Genomic DNA, 18,805 nt, shown 5'->3' with positions numbered 1-18,805 from the left:
GAGGATATAGTTTTTGGCGGCAATTTTCGGTAGCCAACAACTGTAACAATAATTCATGCATATAAACATATAAACAATCACTAGAACAATGTAAACATACATTAATTTATCCAAAATATAGATTTAACCATTAAAAAATGTGTTTTTTGTGCTTTTTTGCTTATTTAACGGTTATTTTTCAGTTGCTGACCGTCTGCCTATCACTAGTACATTGCATGGCCAATAACTGTAACACCCACTAAAATTATGTTTTTGCAATTTCAGATTAAAATGCCGAAATCTGAGAAAGATAAAATATATCACAAAAACTACACAGAACAACATATTCAGCTTGCTATTCAAGCTATTGAAAATGGGATGAGCCAGAGAAAGGCTGCGGAGCCATTTAAAGTCCCAAGAGCTACCCTGCAATTTAGGAAAAGCGACAAATTTCAAGAAAAGACTACCCATGAACCAAATCCGATCCTCTCTCTGGACGAAGAAAAACGTCTTAAAGAATGGATTTTTACGTGCCAAAAAAAGGTTTTCCAGTGAGGGCCGATGATGTCCAAGATTCAGTCAAAGGCTTTTTAGATGAAAATCCTCGAGCCAATCCATTTGTGCAAAACAGACCTGGGAGGGGCTGGTATAGGTTATTTTTAAAACGACACCCAGAATTAAGTGAAAGAACGGCAGAAGCTATAACTGCAGCAAGTTCAGTTGTTTCTGAAACTGATATCAAAAAGTGGTTTACTGGAGTCCAAGAATACTTACATCGCAAAGGCTACAGTGATGTTCTTGAAGACGGGTATTTAATGGGGACGAGACCTGTTTTTATTTGTGTCCCAAGAATAAACGGGTGTTGGCTATGAGAGGAAGCCGAAATGTCTATGAGATAGAACATCATTCAAAGGTTAATTTGACTGTAATGTTTACTTTTGCAGCATCTGGAGATATAATACCACCAATGATAATCTACCCCTACAAGAGGCTTCCTTCTAATGTTATGAAATCAGTTCCAAAATGTTGGGGTATTGGATGCAGCGATACGGGCTGGATGAAAAATGAGAACTTTTTCGAGTACATAGGAAACATCTTCTACAAATACCTTGTTAGCCAAAACACCAAATTTCCTGTCATTTTATTTGTCTCGTTGCCCTATACCCAAACACAACTAGAATTATGCAGTCAGCTGATGTTGCGGCATTTAAACTATTGAAAATCAATTGGAATCAGGCGGTCTTAAATTTTAGAAGAGAAAACCCAAATTCAGTAGTTACCAAAGAAAATTTTGCTGTGGTACTAGATATGGCAATTAGTAAACTTAGAAAAGAGTCCATCGTCAACGGGTTTAAGGCCTGTGGATTATATCCATGGGATCCGGAAGGCATAGACAATTCAAAATGTCTAGGAAAGTCTACTAGATCAGTTGTGGATTCGAGTGAAACCGATATCGAAAAAACGTTGTTATCATATGATGATTTTGTGAAAATAGTGGGAGCCGCAAAGATATCGGAACTAAAAAACATAGATAGCAGCGAAAATCTTACGGGAGATTCCAAATTGCTCTACAACGTTTTCAAGGAATTTAAAAACAAACATTCTACAGACAATTTAATATCCCAGTCTACAGACAGCGATGAAATAACGTACGATATTCAAGATATTCCTGTTGTAACAGAAGACAAAACAGAGACATTGTGTCTAACGAAAAAAAAAACACACCAATTGAGAAATTCTTTTTCTGGTCCGAAACACCAAAAAGAAAAGGTAAAAAGCAAACTAAAAAGTTATCATTTGTGCTTACTTCTTCCGATCGTCAAAATGCTGATAGAAAGAAAATTGAGGAAAAAATGCAACAAGACAAATTAAAGAAAGAAAAAAGGCAACAACGGCTTGAAAGGAGATCGAAGAATATAGCTGCTAAAGAGAACAAGCAAATGAAGAGCCAAATAGGTAAGAAGAAAATAGCTAAAACAAAAAGTAAGGAACATGAAGCAAGCACGGAAAAAATTGACTTTAAGAAAAAAGACAGTAAAGAAGAATTTCACTACAATTTAAGTAATGGTGCCCATTTTGAAAATCCAAACAAATCGGATTCCTCGTCGGTTAAGGAAAACAAACTAGTAGTTGATGAAATTAAGGGCACAACTTTAAAGAGTGGACTTAGGGTACATATACCAGAAGCTATAGCCTACACACAGACACAAGAAATCCTTTCCTCAAGCCAAAGTCAGCAAATGTTACATTCTGAAAAAACTGTTTACGAAGATATTTCTGTTGGTTCCGGCCTATCGAATATCTCCACTCTTGTACACGAAGACCGAAAAAGAAAATCTGTACTACCAAAAGAAAATTATTCTGTGACGAAGGCAAAGACCCGTGCCCAGAAAATAAGAAAGTATTTGTTGTCTCAAATATTCTGGTACACTCTGAAAACACCAATAAATATTTAAAAAATAGGGTATACACCGGACTATGCTATTCTTGTTTGTTTAACATAACTCAATGAAAAATTGGAGTAAGGTGTCACTTTTGCCCGAGAAGTTACCATATTACTTGTACCGAGGAGACAGGAATAGATAATACTGTTTTTTCGTGTGGAAATCCCAGTTGTAGGACTTAATATCAAAAATCACCAAAGCAAAAATTAAGTTTTTCAATATGGCCAATGACTGTAATATAATGGTGTCAATAACTATACCTGTGCGGCCAATAACTGTAAATTTTGTAATGATCATAAAATATTTGAGTTATTACTAGTTTTTCGTTAAAAAATGTTAAATACAATACTTTTGTGTATTAGTATGTTGTATTCTTAATTTAAAAAATGCATGCCAACAATATTTTATTAGCAAAATTTTAGAATAGAGTAAAATCTATAATGAACAATCCTTAAGTGGCCAATAACTGTACCCGTTACCCTATACAAACTATAATAAGAATAAATTTTGCAGTAAATATTGTAATCAGTCTTTTATATATATATATATATATATATATATATATATACATAGCAATAGGATCGGTGTAAAGCTTCACAAAAACAATCAAGGTTCAAATAATATACAGAATTAGATAAAATTTGTCAAAAAATGACTTGAAAGTTGCTAAGGTATGCAACACGTTATACAAAATGAATAAAAGAAGACATGGTAGTTAAAATAAATTGAAAGTAAATTTAAATTGATGTAATATAAAGCCGTCGATCTGTTGATATGATATTTTATGATATGATATGATGCTTTCATATATACACAGTCAGATGGACTTTGAAGGGAAATTTTTATTTAATATGCATAGGTTTGCAACACATTTAACAAAATGAATAGTAAACAAATAATTTCCTTAGCACTTATCGTAATGAGAGCAACGTGTTCGAAAATATACGATTTCAGATTATATATATAGATAAATAGATATTTATTTATAAATATTGCTTTCAATTTATTTTAATTGAGAGCTGAAGTATGCAACATCTTATACGATATATAGATGCTTTTTGTGGCGACTTCTAGTACTTGGTAAATATACTGAAAGAAATATGTTAATCTGTTTACTATAGAGAGCGCAGTATTTGCGCACTGAAAGTTTCAAAATGTACAGTTGTACTCTTTTTAAATTTATTTCTTAAGATCTATGAATAGATTAATCCTTAATCCTGCTCTATTCTTAAAAAGCAGTCTCTAATTATTCTTGTTCAAATATTAGTAGAAAATATGTATGCAACACATTATACAAACTAAAATAAGAACAAGTTTTTCAGTAAATATTGTAATTATATGAGTAGAAGCAAGTCTATTATATATATATATATATATATATATATATATATATATATATATAGCAATAGGAGCTGCCCAAAAGCTTCAAAATAAACAATCAGGATTCAAATAATATAGAGTATTAGACAAAATTAGCTATGCAACACATTATACAAGATTCATTAGATGTTTGTGTCGACATCTAGTGTTTGATAGTTAGGGAACTGGAATTTTCAATGCTTTACAGTTGTTCAGTTTTCATCCCTTTTTGTTAGTTATATTTCACTTCTAGGAAACTAGGATATTATTATGTATTTTCTAATAGGATAAATGAGAATAAAAATCATAATTTATTGTAGAAATTCAGTCTTTATTCTACACTTAAATAAAAAGGTAAAAAAGTTGTATAAATATGAAATTAAAGAATAAATGCTTAATTAGTGTATGATTTGCAACAAGCCCTTAAAAGACACGAAACTAATTCTTTATAAATTCCATAACAAATCGATATTCGACTAATCCTACAACTACTACAATTATAGATATAAAGGTTGTCCCAGAAATACCTGTAAGAATAATAAATTAAAAATAAGATATGAGACTTCTTTGTTTATGACTAGGATTGACACAACAGGACCGTAATCAAATAATATGATTTATTATAAATTGAAATTTGAAATTATTGTCAGAAATAATTTGTTTTTAAGGAAAAGGACTAGCTAACAACACTCTAGCATGTTACAAAAAATAAACCATTCGTGACTAATAAATTATTTTGAATGGAGAGAGGCCAATGTTCCTTTTTTATAAATAAATTCTCTTTATATAGGATGATTCGTCAGTGTGAATCGACCGTTTAATATTTATCAGAAATGTATTATTTTATCTTTTTTTTTTTGATATTGATAAAGTGTATAGACTGTAAAGTGTCATAAGTATCTAAAGAATACGTCAACAATTGAAATCATCAGCAGCAGGTTCTTCTTCAGCTTCGTATTCATCATCAGCCGTTGCTTCTTGGTATTGTTGGTACTCGGAAACTAAATCGTTCATGTTAGATTCAGCTTCGGTGAATTCCATTTCATCCATACCTTCACCGGTATACCTACAATGTAATATCACATATAAAATGTGTCAATAAAGAGTAATAAAAGACTTACCAATGCAAGAAAGCTTTCCTTCTGAACATAGCAGCGAACTGCTCCGATATTCGCTTGAATAGTTCTTGAATGGCTGTGGTATTACCAATAAAAGTAGAGGACATCTTCAAACCAACAGGCGGAATGTCACAAACGGCAGTCTTAACGTTGTTTGGTATCCATTCGACGAAGTAGCTGCTATTCTTATTTTGAACAGCCAGCATTTGTTCGTCGACTTCTTTCATCGACATCCTACCTCTGAATACCGCAGCAACTGTTAAATATCTACCGTGTCTCGGATCACAAGCGGCCATCATGTTCTTGGAATCGAACATTTGCTGGGTAAGTTCCGGTACGGTCAACGCCCTGTACTGTTGATTACCTCTGGACGTTAAAGGCGCGAATCCGGGCATGAAAAAGTGAAGACGAGGAAACGGAACCATGTTAACAGCCAATTTTCTAAGATCGGCGTTCAATTGACCGGGGAACCTCAAACAAGTCGTTACTCCGGACATGGTGAGAGATACTAAATGATTTAGATCACCGTAACTAGGATTTGGTACCTAAAATTATCGATTAACGAATGTTGTTAAATGAAAATGAAAACTTACTTTTAAAGTTCTGAAACAGATGTCGTACAGAGCTTCGTTATCTATGCAATAAGTTTCGTCCGTATTTTCTACTAATTGATGTACGGAAAGTGTAGCGTTGTAAGGCTCCACCACCGTATCAGATACTTTAGGACTCGGCATTACCGAATAAGTATTCATTATCCTGTCGGGATATTCCTCTCTAATTTTGGATATGAGTAAAGTACCCATACCGGATCCGGTACCGCCGCCTAACGAATGAGTCAATTGGAAACCTTGTAAGCAATCGCAGTTTTCAGCTTCTTTTCGTACTACGTCTAATACGGCATCGACTAATTCAGCACCTTCAGTGTAATGACCCTTCGCCCAGTTGTTACCTGCTCCCGATTGACCGAAAACGAAATTATCCGGTCGGAAAAGTTTGCCGTATATTCCCGAACGTACCGCGTCCATGGTACCCGGTTCCAGATCGAGGAGAATCGCTCTAGGTACATATTTTCCTCCGTTAGTTGATGAAGCAACTGAAAATATAAATATTTACATACTTTCTTTATAAAAAAATCATTAATAATAGTATAAACTTATATGTCAATTATTTTGTTTAATTTGTGTATCACCCTGTATTATTAGTATAACCGCAAATAACCTTGAATGAAATTAAAGAAGGAAACGAATTTATCTTGCAAATGGTGATTCAAAAGTACAATTAAAATAAATTTAAAGTAGTTACACTTGTTAAAAAACACTCGTAAATTGTTATTTTACGAGTTGAAAGTTTTATAATGTAATTTTTCTTTTATTTCATCTCGTTAATCGACTTGGAATTTGGGAATGTAGTCAGCGCCATGTGTTAACCAGCTGTTTACGATTTATATTTAAGTGAAAAAATTGCTTATTTACTATATGTTGTTATAAATAGATTCATAATAACTAATAACCTGTATAATATTCACATCAGTTAATAACATATATACCGTTTTAAAATTGTTTTTTTTTTAAATAACGTCCCGCATATATTTCTGGTCATAATCACAACTTTCTAAATTATAATCTTGTTGACATTATTCCCCGGAAATTGTTATGTAAATGTTTGTATTAACACAAATTGACCCAAATATTATAGATAATTGTCTCATTTCATATACTATAATCTTATTCTCGAACCTTCGATTCCTGGAAATCTATGTTTGACGTGAATAAATAAAAAGTCATAATAGGATAGTACCAGCATCACGGTCTATATTAAATTTATTTATTACTATTTCTCATATTTAATTAAATTAATAAACAATTTAATGCACCAGGTACAGTTTTATATAATATTTATGATATATTAACCAGTTTTTTCTACTTATTTCAATATTTAATAGAAATAATTGATTTAATTTTGATATTCATGGTATAATGATAAGTCAATTTATCACATTTCTATATTATTTTGTGTCTTTCAGCTCACGCGGTACATCAAAACATGCAAAACTTTATCAATAAACAACATAATCTTATTTCCTTCCTTTTAGTTCACCCTGTATATATTTATATAGTTTTTATCGAATATTTCCTACTTATTTTATTATTTAATTAAAAAATAATTAATTTTGATATACCTCGTATATACATAGGTAAATCTATCTAAAGAAAGTCAATAAACCACATAACTTTATTTTATTAAATTTAGTTCACTCAGTATATAGTTATCTATAATCCTTATATATTTTAATATTTATTTAAAATGTTTTAATTTCGATATTCCCTGTATATTAATGACAATGTATCCAAACATCCCTAAAAACAATTCGAATCGGTGACGTAACGTCCGGCGCCTATTAAAATTTAGTATTTGCGGAAATGTGTTTTCACACAATAGTTGTTTAGGGTCATTAGTACCTTCAAAGAGTGATGTGATGGTGTTAGTGTCTGAGATTAAAATTAAAGATTTTTATAAAAAAGGTAAAGTAATTATATGTTTTTTAATTATTTAAAAGGGTAGAAACATTTTTTTAATATATTTAGAGTTAAAATTGTATATTCATTTTATTATTCTTGTTATGTTTCTTTACTAGACAGACATTTTTATTTGCATCTTAAGATTTCAATTTATCTCTATAGTATTTTATTTATTGATTATATATTCTGCTTTATTCTACAATTGAAAAAGGGATGAGGAAGATATTTTAATTGTTCTTTTTTTTCTTCAGAGTTGAAATCTTATTACTTGAAATGTTTGTCCTGTTTACTGGTCCATTTTGCCTTTTTGATTTAAGATGCTCAACTAATTATTTCTATACGGTTTCATGAATGTATAGAATTATATTTTTAGATTTATTGGAAAATTGAAGTATTATTAGAAAAAAGTATTAATATAATCAATTATTACAAAATAATTTAGTTTATAACTTAAATAAACTAATTTTTTCTCTCTCTCTCTTTCTCTGTCTGTCTGTCTGTCTGTCTGGTTACTAAACACAGAGGCGTAGCTATAAATTTTTTACTAGCTTATTTTTTTTATAAAATCATTAATTTCTAACAGTGGGGTACTAAAAAATTTGTCGGGTATATATTTAATTGGAAATTCACATTTTTTTATTTCCCTTTGTAAGATTTTTTCTATAGTCTGTTTTCAACTATAGAATAATATTTTCATATAAAAGTATTTACAGCATACATCTTTTAATATCCATTATCGCTCAGGGACGTATTAATTTTTTTGGTACATTTTGAATTGAAAATTAAATTGAACATAGATAAAATATTTTTTTTAAATTGTATTATTTTTTGATATGGAGTTATTTTGATACAAAAATTTGTGTATACAACATTTTTTTTCTAATCATTTCTACTAGAGTTGCCTTTTTTAATTTTTTTATAGATTGTGTCGTACGAATTAACGCGAATTAAGTGGTGTGCCTAAAGGTAGGTCCTAGTTGTGACGATTAACGAAAATAGAATTTTTTTTTCACGAATTTTCAGGCTTAGATTTACAAAGATAGTTCAAAATTTCAAGTTATTTCAGTTATAATTTCATCATTATTTGATATCAGTGCAGTATTTTGAAATATTTTTTATTTAAAATTTTTTCCTTCAAGATTCTATTTTCGTTATTCATCGTGTGTGCCCGAAATAATTTTGTTAGCAGGTTTGTTTTAAAATATATGATAAAGCACGTGCCAAATAGGAGGAAGTTGCGTAAATCATAAAATTTATCGTATTCGGCCAATATTTATATTATAATGCATTTTGTCAGTCAATATAAGTGAGGTTAGGTCAGTGGTAAGTACTTACGAACATACGAATGTTGTAATATTTTTTGTTTACCTGAGGCTTCATTATAATAAACGTTTATCCTTTCTAATTGCAAATCGCTGTCTCCTGTATATATCCCGCTGGGGTCTATACCGTGTTCCGCAGAAATCACTTCCCAAAACTGTAAAAAAATAAAATATTATTTGGAGTATGAAAATGTTTTGGTTTGGAAATGGGGGGTGTTATTTTTGGTACCGTCCCTGTGTTATTTTTTGTTTGAAATGTATTTTTTTTTCAAGAATTTTTTACATATTTTCGAGTTTTTTTAACTTGAGTCTCGTTTGTGTATTGAAAAAAGAACGAAATGGAAAAAAATTATTGAAAATTTTGATTTTTTTAATTGGAAAAACATTTTTGGATACGAATTTATGAAAAATGAACAAATTTGGAAAAAATCATCGAAAATGTTGATTTTTTTTTCAAAATTTCTGATTAATTATGTAAATTAGGTAAAATGTGGAATTCATTTGTTTTTTCTTTAAAAAATTGTACATTTTCATTTGTAATTTTTCGAAAAAATGAACAAATTTGGAAAAAAATAATCGAAAATGTTGATTCTTTTTTTAAAAATTCTTATAAATTATAAAAATTAGGTAAAATGTGGAATTCAATTGTTTTTCTTTAAAAAATTGTATGTTTTCGTATGTAATTTCAACAATTTTTTGTACCAATAAAATATCCAAAAACTATAAATTCATCTTTAAAAACTTGACTCGAATTTTTTATAAAAAATGTCTTATTTTTATTTTTCGAAAAGTGCATACGAAAACGTACAATTTTTTAAATAAAAAACAATTGAAATTCACGTTTTGACTAATTTCTATAAATTATCAGAAATTTTGAAAAAAGAATCAACATTTTCCATTATTTTTTTCCAAATTACGAAAATGTTGATTCTTTTTTCAAAATTTCTGATAAATTATGAAAATTAGGTAAAATGTGGAATTCAATTGATTTTTCTTTAAAAAATTGTATGTTTTCGTATGTAATTTTTCGGAGAAATGAACAAATTTGGAAAAAAATAATCGAAAATGTTTGTATTCACGGCCATCCTCTGATAGAAACCAAAAAATTGTTTTGGAAGTTTCATAGTTCCACAAAGTTCAGTAGCGCAGGTTTCAGTTTTCCAAATTTGGTTTTTTCTAGTGCAGCTATTGGGCAAGATTTCATGGCCCGTGTTGCACACTTGAGATATTATTTCTCGTACTATTTAGACTAGTTCTAGTACCCCAAACAACTGCCCCATATGTGAAGATTAGTCTCATAATTGCTAGGTACATCCACCGTAGGATGTTTCGGTTACAAACCCATATCGTCCCTGTAAAGTTTCTGTACACCATCAGAACTTTCGCAATGCCTTATTTAAATATAGATTAGGCAAAAAAAGCCTCAAGTGTACCCCATCGTTTTCTTTGGTTTAAACCCAACGATCGACAAGTTCGTTAAGATCTTTCCTTGGAATAAGATCCAGAAAAATGTTCGCCTATTGCACCTCTTTTTACCATAGAATAATTCTATCATGGATCTGAATAAATGATAATATATCCAAACTAAAACACCTTTTTGACATGTCCAGATTCAATTTTCCAAAATCGTATCAATTTAATCGAGTTTTCAGAATAATTTAAGACGTTCTATCACTTAAGCTGACCACACACGATCCGTTTGAATAGCAAAAATTGTAGTTTCTATATCATCTAATTTTCTTTTTAAAAAAAACCCTGTATACTCAAATAGACGTCTCGGAATCCGTATTTATTTTCGTTTTAAATATTTCTAAAACGAACCGAAAGGCAATTGCCTAGTGCAGCACGATGTTATACAAAGTGTAGTTCAACGCACTCCCGATGCAGTTGCTTCTATTTATAATAGGAAATTAATGAGTCGGGAAAAGCCGAGGTGACAATTTATTTATGGAAAACACGTCCGTGAGATTATTTTCATCTTGAGGTGTAAAAGGGGGTGAAAAATAGGGTAGAAGTTACGTTTTAATTTCTTTAAATATGCATCAAAATGAAAATAAGCCCAGAATACATATTTCGAAGAAAGCACGGTTACCAACTGTCTCGGATTTCCTGGGAAACTCCCGATTTACAATCGCTTTGCTGCTGTATCAAAATCTGCCCGTATGAGGGAAAGTTTGAAGAAGATCGTGCAGGAATTCAAAATACCATGGTAGGAGCTTGTCAAAAATTTTAAATTTGGGCGACGATTGCCCAAATTCGTTGGAACAACTGTTGGGCTTAGATAATTTGGATCAAGATCAATCGGAAACATTGGGTCACCAAATAAAAAAAATAAACAAATTCAGAAAACTGAAATCTGCCACTACTGAATTTTTGGCAATTAAGAAACGTTCGAAACAATTTTTTGGGTTTTATCAGAGGATGGTCGTGAATAGACATTTTTCAAAGTTTTTTTTTTCGATTCTCAAATTTTTAAAGACAAGATTTGCCACTACTTAGATAAAAAACGAACAATTTGAAAAAAAAAACAATTGAATGTGATGGTTTACCTAATTTTTAAAAATTTTAAAGAAAAAATTAACATTTTCGATAGTTTTTCTCCCAATTTGATCATTTTTTCGAAAAATTTAAGATAAAAATGAAACCTAAGTTTGAAAACCAAAATTTCAACAATTTTTTGTACCAATAAAATATCCAAAAACTATAAATTCGTCTCCAAAAACTTTACTCAAATTGAATTTCACGTTTTGACTAATTTCTATAAATTATCAGAAATTTTCAAAAAAAAATCAACATTTTCGATTGTTTTTTTCCAAATTTGTTCATTTTTTCGGAAAATTTAAGACACGAATGAAATGTAAGTTTGAAATCCATAATTTCAATAATTTTTTGTACCAATAAAATATCCAAAAACTATAAATTCGTCTCCAAAAAATTTACTCGATTTTTTTTGCAAAGAAGTCTTATTCTCATTTTTCGAAAAGTGCATACGAAAACGTACAATTTTTTAAATAAAAAATACTTGAATTTCACGTTTTGACTAATTTCTATAAATTATCCGAAATTTTGTTCATTTTTTCGAAAAATTCAAGATAAAAATGAAATCTAAGTTTGAAATCCAAAATTTCAACAATTTTTTGTAACAATAAAAAATCCAAAAACTATAAAATCGTCTCCAAAAACTCGAAGTTTTTTTCCAAAAAATGTCTAAATTGAGCTATAAATGAATCGATCTAAATCTAAATAAAGAAAATTCTATTTTTGACGATTCTTCTTCTTTTTTTTTAATAATTTCATGTTAAAAGTTTGATTTAAGTAGTTGCCTTTCTTGTTTTAATATTGGTTAAAATATTTCTTAGTTATCTATTTTTTTAATAATTTTATAAATTCCAAGTAGTTTTTCTATAAAAAAAAATTGATTGGATTAATTTGATCTTACTTCGTTGGATATTTAGAGCGAATAACTGATTTAGATTCGTGATGTCTATTCGGAGAATCATTTTATGCGGTTTTCGTTTCTCGTCCGAGTGAATCGATTTAAAAACGAATGTTCTTAAGAACTTTTTTAACCGCTATGTTCGTTCGAGTGTAAAATTAATGTCCGGCAATTAGAAATTGTTCAAATAATTAAGAAAAAATTGTTCAAAACCATGTTTTTATATCTTATACAGTAAGCGTCGGTTTTAGGGGGGTCTGAAGTATAATATTTCAATTTATTTTGATTTCTTAATCCAACACTGTATATAGTGGATCTTATGATATTTCGGTTAGTATATAGATCATTAAAAATATAAACTACGGTTATATACTAAAATTATAAATCCGACAACACTGTACATACTTAATATTAAATTTTTAGTTTGAATTTCGAAGTTTCTAAATTTTTCTAACCATAGAAAATATTTACGTAACTTTTTTTCGGTTTTTTTTTTCATGTAATGTTTACAAATCACTATTAATTGATGCCAAACAAATACTAAACAACGTGGCGTCTTCAAACTTGAAATATAGATCGTGTACTTTCTAATAGAGGGGTATTTTTCACTACCGCCATCTCTAGGTCAGACTAGGTACTTCTCGTAAGTCCCTTGTATAGAGATAAATATGCAAAATAAATTTGAGTCTACTTATATCCCGATCCAGCTAATCCACAAGTTTCTATGTGATCTATGGATAAATAAGGGCGGATCGATATAATAGCCACCAATTTGTCCTGATATGACACCATTAGACTTCTTTTTGGATTATGTCTGTTGGTATTGACCGTTATCTGACCAATCCACCCCGTATAATTTTTTTTGTACCAATGGGCCTCCACATCGTATTAGTATTCAAATAAATTCACTACTTATTTTAATTTAATATTTTAAATTTCATATTGTCCTTACTAGGATCACCAGATTCGATTTTGCACTTGTCTAAAATCTATAGAAATATATTAATTTAATAATTTTATCTCTATGTCTTCATCAGGTCATCAGTATAAGAACGGTACGCGGTTAAGTGCTACTACATAAGCTTGAGCTGTAATAGACGATGTTGTACGAAATTCAACGATTTCTACTTGATTTTTTTCGTACTTTTTAGTATATTTATTTATTAAAAATAGTTTGAAATATAATTATAAGTATTTATAGTTTCATTAGCTGTTTCTTTAATTCTTGTACATTTGGATAACTGAATTGACTGACGACGAACGTTCTGGACGGGCGAAAACTGACCATCATTGATATAATCGAAATTATCATTGTTTTTTTATAATCAATATTTGTTTAATTGTTTTTAAAAATAACCATTTTTCAACGAAACGTGTTTTGATTCCCATATGTATAAATCAGGACTATACGGTGGATATCCTAATAATTATAGCTTCTAATTGATTAAAATGGTTTTTTCGAACAACCTCCTATTTCATTTATAATTGTCGTAAAGATCTAGATATAATAAAAAAAATATTTAATCGGCATTTCCAGTTAATCATCCCGTGGTTTTAGTGGTCGTAGAAAGAGCGCGTAGAGCACAAGATTCTGTTGAGATCTTGAAAGTTTTTATTTGATTGTCTATTAGACAATATTGAGACGTATTTCTGGGGTAGTTGCGTGTTTTTGGGAAGTTCGATAATGTCCAGTCGACGGGGTAGACGCGACGAGTTGTCGCCAGCCCTAATTTAAAAGTTTATCCCTTATTAAAGGGTGTATTAGTTCGATATGAATATATGAGCGTTGATTTAACTTACATAGTTTGTGCTTAAATTGAAAAATCTTTTTTTTTATTTAATATTTTCGACCTTTGTGTTTGTTCGATCGATAAAAGGATATTAAGGATTAAATTATTCATAAAGGATAATTGACTACAAAGTTGATTGACCATGTATGGCGTGTGCGTGTCTAGTACATTTTGCGTTTTCATGTTGCATCAAAACTTTCAATATTTAACGAGTTCGTAGTGAAATAACATTGAATTTTGAAAAAATATATTAATTGTTGTTATTAATGATAAAGCAATTGATAATATTGAGGAAACTACTAGTCACTGATATAATCGTATGGCAGGAAAGAGATAAAAGAAGTATTGGAAACGCGAGTGCAGTTTTTGTAATCATATTAGTAAAAATAACTTTACGAGCTGATAAAAGATAATTTCTTGGTTGATTATGATAAGAGGTTTTCTTAGAAACAAATCACGTCTGGTCTATGGAAATCACGCTGGAATGTTGTCGCGGTTTTACAAAAACTTTTTTTTGTTTTTTAATCTCTTTTTAGTCTCTTTGTTTGATTAAGTTTTCACCTTCTTGAGACTTTTTGCTATATGTATTCAGTCTTGGCTTTTTATATTCTTTTTTTGATTGATTTTCTCCTTCCTGGATCCTTTTTTTGATAACAATTATGATTTCTAGGCTCTTTATTGTCTTCTTTATACGGGACTCGATTTCTCGAGTTTTTGATTACGTCTCTGCGTTATAGCTTCTTTTTGACTACGTTTTTACAGTTTTAAGGACTTTCCTTTTTTATTTTTGCGACCCACTTTTTGTAGATTTTGTGGATTTGAAAGAATCCATAGATTCTTTCAACTACTTTTTTGCCTCGTAGAATCTAAATCAATGCTTCCTAGTATCTTATTTGATAACTTCTACGTTTTCTAGGCTATTTTCTTTAATTTTTTTACTAGGAACTCGATTCATAGAGTTTTTGACTACGTTTTCACAACTTTAAGGACTTTCTGTTTTTATTTTTACTATTACTTTGTTCCTAGGACTTGTTTTGACTACTTTTTTGCCTTGTAGAATCTAAATCAAGGCGTCCTAGTATCTTATTTGATAACTTCTACGCTTCCAAGACTATTTTCTTTAATTTTTTTTTACTAGGAACTCGATTCATAGAGTTTTTGACTACTTTTTCACAACTTTCTTTTTTTATTTTTACTTTTACTTTGCTCCTAGGACTTGTTTTGACTACGTTCTTTCTTGGCAGAACCTTTATTTGATGCTTCTTAATGTCTATTTTGACAACATTCACATTTTCTAGGCGTTTTCACCTGTGATTGGATTTCTAGAGCTTTCTAGCCTCATTTTAACTGCTTTATTGCATATTTTTACACTTTCTTCTAGTATTTTCACGACTATCTTGTTTCTTGGAAGTTTTTACTAAGTTTTTGCTTTTTTGAACCTTTTTTGACTACATTCAATGCTTCTTAGTGTCAAACGTTGCATAAAACTCGCCGTCGATAATCCCGTTCATTATAACTTAAATTACTTGTTTTAAAGTTAATGAAATATTAATAATTTCGTTATTACAATAATTAGATATTATTCAGTGCATGAATGTATGAATATCGTGTGTTCGGTATATAAATATACATATAAGTATACAGGATGTCTAGAAAAAAAAACTCTCGAACCAGGACTTTGCTTGTATCGCCAAATTAACTATATTTTTCATTTTACTTGTTTCCTTATCACAATATTCGTTAATTTCGTTTATAAGATCAAATCTAGTGACAGAAAATTGTGCTAGAACATCAAGTATTCGTCGCGAGCCGAGCATTGCTGTATATGCTCGGTCTGTACGATGCTCATTCACCGCTGTTCAACGAATGACAGGTGTTTATAATCACTTTTGGAGACCACCGTATTATTTATTGTACTAATCGTCGAAATATTAGTGAAATGATTAATTGTTTTTGATATTTGTTGATGAATGACTCACGTTAAACCGAATGTGTTACTAGTAGGATTATTCATATATATATATATATATATATATATATATATATAAATACTCATTTATGTATGATTAATTCTTATCACGCAGTTGTGGGGTTAACCATAAGATACTGTCAATTGTTTGTCACATAAATATTGCGTCACAATGATTCAAATGATAAAAATATTCAACAATACCTTAAGTAGTTGCTGTTTTTATTTACTACGTCTCTGTTTCTTGCAATCTATTCATTTTTGAGTACGTGCTTGTTTTATGTAACCCATTTTTTTACCTATTTATTGGTTTAGCGTTTTCTTGATAAAGTGTCTGCTTCTTGGACTCATTTTTGACTATATCTTCGCCTCCTAGATCTTTTTTGACTATATATTCGCCTCCTAGACCTATTTTGACCATATCTTCGCCTCTTTGACATTTTTTGACTATATCTTCGCCTTCTAGACCTTTTTTGAGTATATTTTCGCCTCCTAGACCTTTTTTGACTACATACCTACTTCTTATATTGTTTTTCTGATTATTTACTTGCTTCTCATGACCATGTTCTCGCTTTCAAGAACTTTTTGATTATACTTCGGCTCTCTATACTATTTTTTCGACCATGTCCACCCTTTTTTGACTCTTTTTGGCAACGTCCTTACTTCCAAGACTCTTTTCTCTACTAATTTTTCGTTTTTCAAAATTTCTTTTTGATTTTTTACTACAATTTGGTTTTCAAGACCTTTTTTACTACATTTCAGCACTCTATACTATTTTTTCGACTACGTCCACCCTTTTTTGACTCTTTTTGGTTACATCCTTTCTTCCAAGACTCTTTTCTCTACTAATTTTTCGTTTTCCAAAATTTCTTTTTGATTTTGTACTACAATTTGGTTTTCAAAACCTTTCTGACTATATTTCGGCTTTCTATACTATTTTTTCCACTACGTCCAACCTTTTTTGACTATTTTTGGCTACATCTTTCCTTCCCAGACTCTTTTCTCTACTAATTTTTCGTTTTCCAAAATTTCTTTTTGATTTTGTACTACAATTTGGTTTTCAAGAACTTTCTGACTATATTACGACTCTCTATACTATTTTTTCGACTACGTCCACCCTTTTTTGACTCTTTTTGGCTACATCCTTTCTTCCAAGACTCTTTTCTCTACTAATTTTTCGTTTTCCAAAATTTCTTTTTGATTTTGTACTACAATTTGGTTTTCAAAACCTTTCTGACTATATTTCGGCTTTCTATACTATTTTTTCGACTACGTCTACCCCCTTTTTTGACTCTTTTTGGCTACATCCTTTCTTCCCAGACTCTTTTCTCTACTAATTTTTCGTTTTCCAAAATTTCTTTTTGATTTTGTACTACAATTTGGTTTTCAAGACCTTTCTGACTATATTACGACTCTCTATACTATTTTTTCGACTACGTCCACCCTTTTTTGACTCTTTTTGGCTACGTCCTTTCTTCCAAGACTCTTTTCTCTACTAATTTTTCGTTTTTCAAAATTTCTTTTTGATTTTTTACTACAATTTTGTTTTCAAGACCTTTTTTACTATGTTTCGGCTGCCTAGACACTATTTTCGACTATATCCAAGTTCCTTAAACATTTTTTACTACGTTTTCCATTTCTATTCTACCTTTTTGACGACATCTTAATGTCAAAACCTTTTTTTGACTCTTACCTATCTTTCTAGATTTACTTTTTGCATTAAGACGTTGTTGAGATTTTTTCGACTATTATAACTTCCCACTCTATTTTTGAGCATGTCTGTACTTCATTTTAGTATTTTTCACATTTCAATTAATAAAAAGTAGTAAAATATTCCAGTCAAAAATTGATTAATTTATTCACCTACCCTCGTATATGAAGAAATATAAAATTATTGCTAAAAATAAGAGTTTTGATTCAAATTATTTTAATAATTATTCAAATTAAAGCCTCTCATAAACATTTTTTTATTAAATAAATCAGATGATTGTTTGAAATATACAGGATAATTCAAATAACTGTGTAAATAATTGAATTAAATTTTTTTTATTAATTTACTGTTTTATTATTTTTAAAAACTGAATTTAACAGGGAAAATATAAAGTTTATTATAATTTTTTAAATAAATCTACCCCCTCAAAATTAGTGTTTCAATCGTTTATTATCATTAGTTTTAATGTAGAAACTTTTAAGTTTCGTAATTTCATAAATATGTTTCATATTTTCGAAGGATTCTACTCCAATTATCCTCAGAATTAAAATTTTATTAAAAATGTTAATTGAAACGGATGCAAAGATGAATTTTCAAAAAATTATATCTATAATTTATTAATTATTGTTAAAACAACAACAAAAAAAATTATGACTGACCTTAGCCCCAACTTGGTTTCCACATTGTCCCGCTTGTAGATGTACGATTTCCCTCATTTTCCCGGAGTTGATTTCAAAGCGCAATCTTCACTTGACGATGAGCGGAAGAGGAACTGAACGGTCGAACTCGACGGCGACGATATAGTCGACGGCGATGACGTTTCTTTAGCCAGTGGAAAGGGTTCAGTTCGACGATCGGATTTCTTTGGAAGGAAACGCCGCGTTCGTTGTAAGGCTTGATAAAAATAACCCCTTATGGTACACATTATTAATACGAGGGTCAACACGGTCACTTATAATAAAAAAAAATCGTTTTTATAACATAATTTTAGTTATTTTTTCAAATAAAAGCTTGTAGATACATATTTTCATCCCTAAGAGCAGATATAAACGCCCGTTCACCACCCCATGTCATTCTGACAGGACTTCATCGTAGTTACAGTCCCGTTTCGCGCGTATCCTCTTTTCTCTTCTCTAAGTTGTGTGGGAGAGTCGGAAG

General features: G+C 30.1%; 1 protein-coding gene across 1 annotated transcript; it reads right to left on the bottom strand.

Moving 5' to 3' along the window:
- Positions 1 to 4,092: 4,092 nt before the first annotated feature.
- On the bottom strand, positions 4,093 to 18,447 carry LOC130447760 (tubulin beta chain-like). Its single transcript, XM_056784747.1, has 5 exons — positions 18,307 to 18,447; positions 8,788 to 8,896; positions 5,494 to 5,993; positions 4,904 to 5,445; positions 4,093 to 4,848 (listed from the first exon to the last, which is right to left on the bottom strand). Exons 1-5 carry the CDS (start codon positions 18,361 to 18,363, stop codon positions 4,695 to 4,697), a joined length of 1,362 nt encoding a protein of 453 aa, XP_056640725.1. The 5' UTR covers positions 18,364 to 18,447; the 3' UTR covers positions 4,093 to 4,694.
- Between the last annotated feature and the right edge of the window lie 358 nt (positions 18,448 to 18,805).

This window comes from Diorhabda sublineata, chromosome 8, assembly GCF_026230105.1.
Source record: "Diorhabda sublineata isolate icDioSubl1.1 chromosome 8, icDioSubl1.1, whole genome shotgun sequence".
In the NCBI taxonomy this organism is placed as follows: Eukaryota; Metazoa; Arthropoda; class Insecta; order Coleoptera; family Chrysomelidae; genus Diorhabda; species Diorhabda sublineata.
The sequence above is the reverse complement of the archived record's forward strand: the minus strand, read 5'-3'. Positions and strand labels throughout refer to the sequence as shown.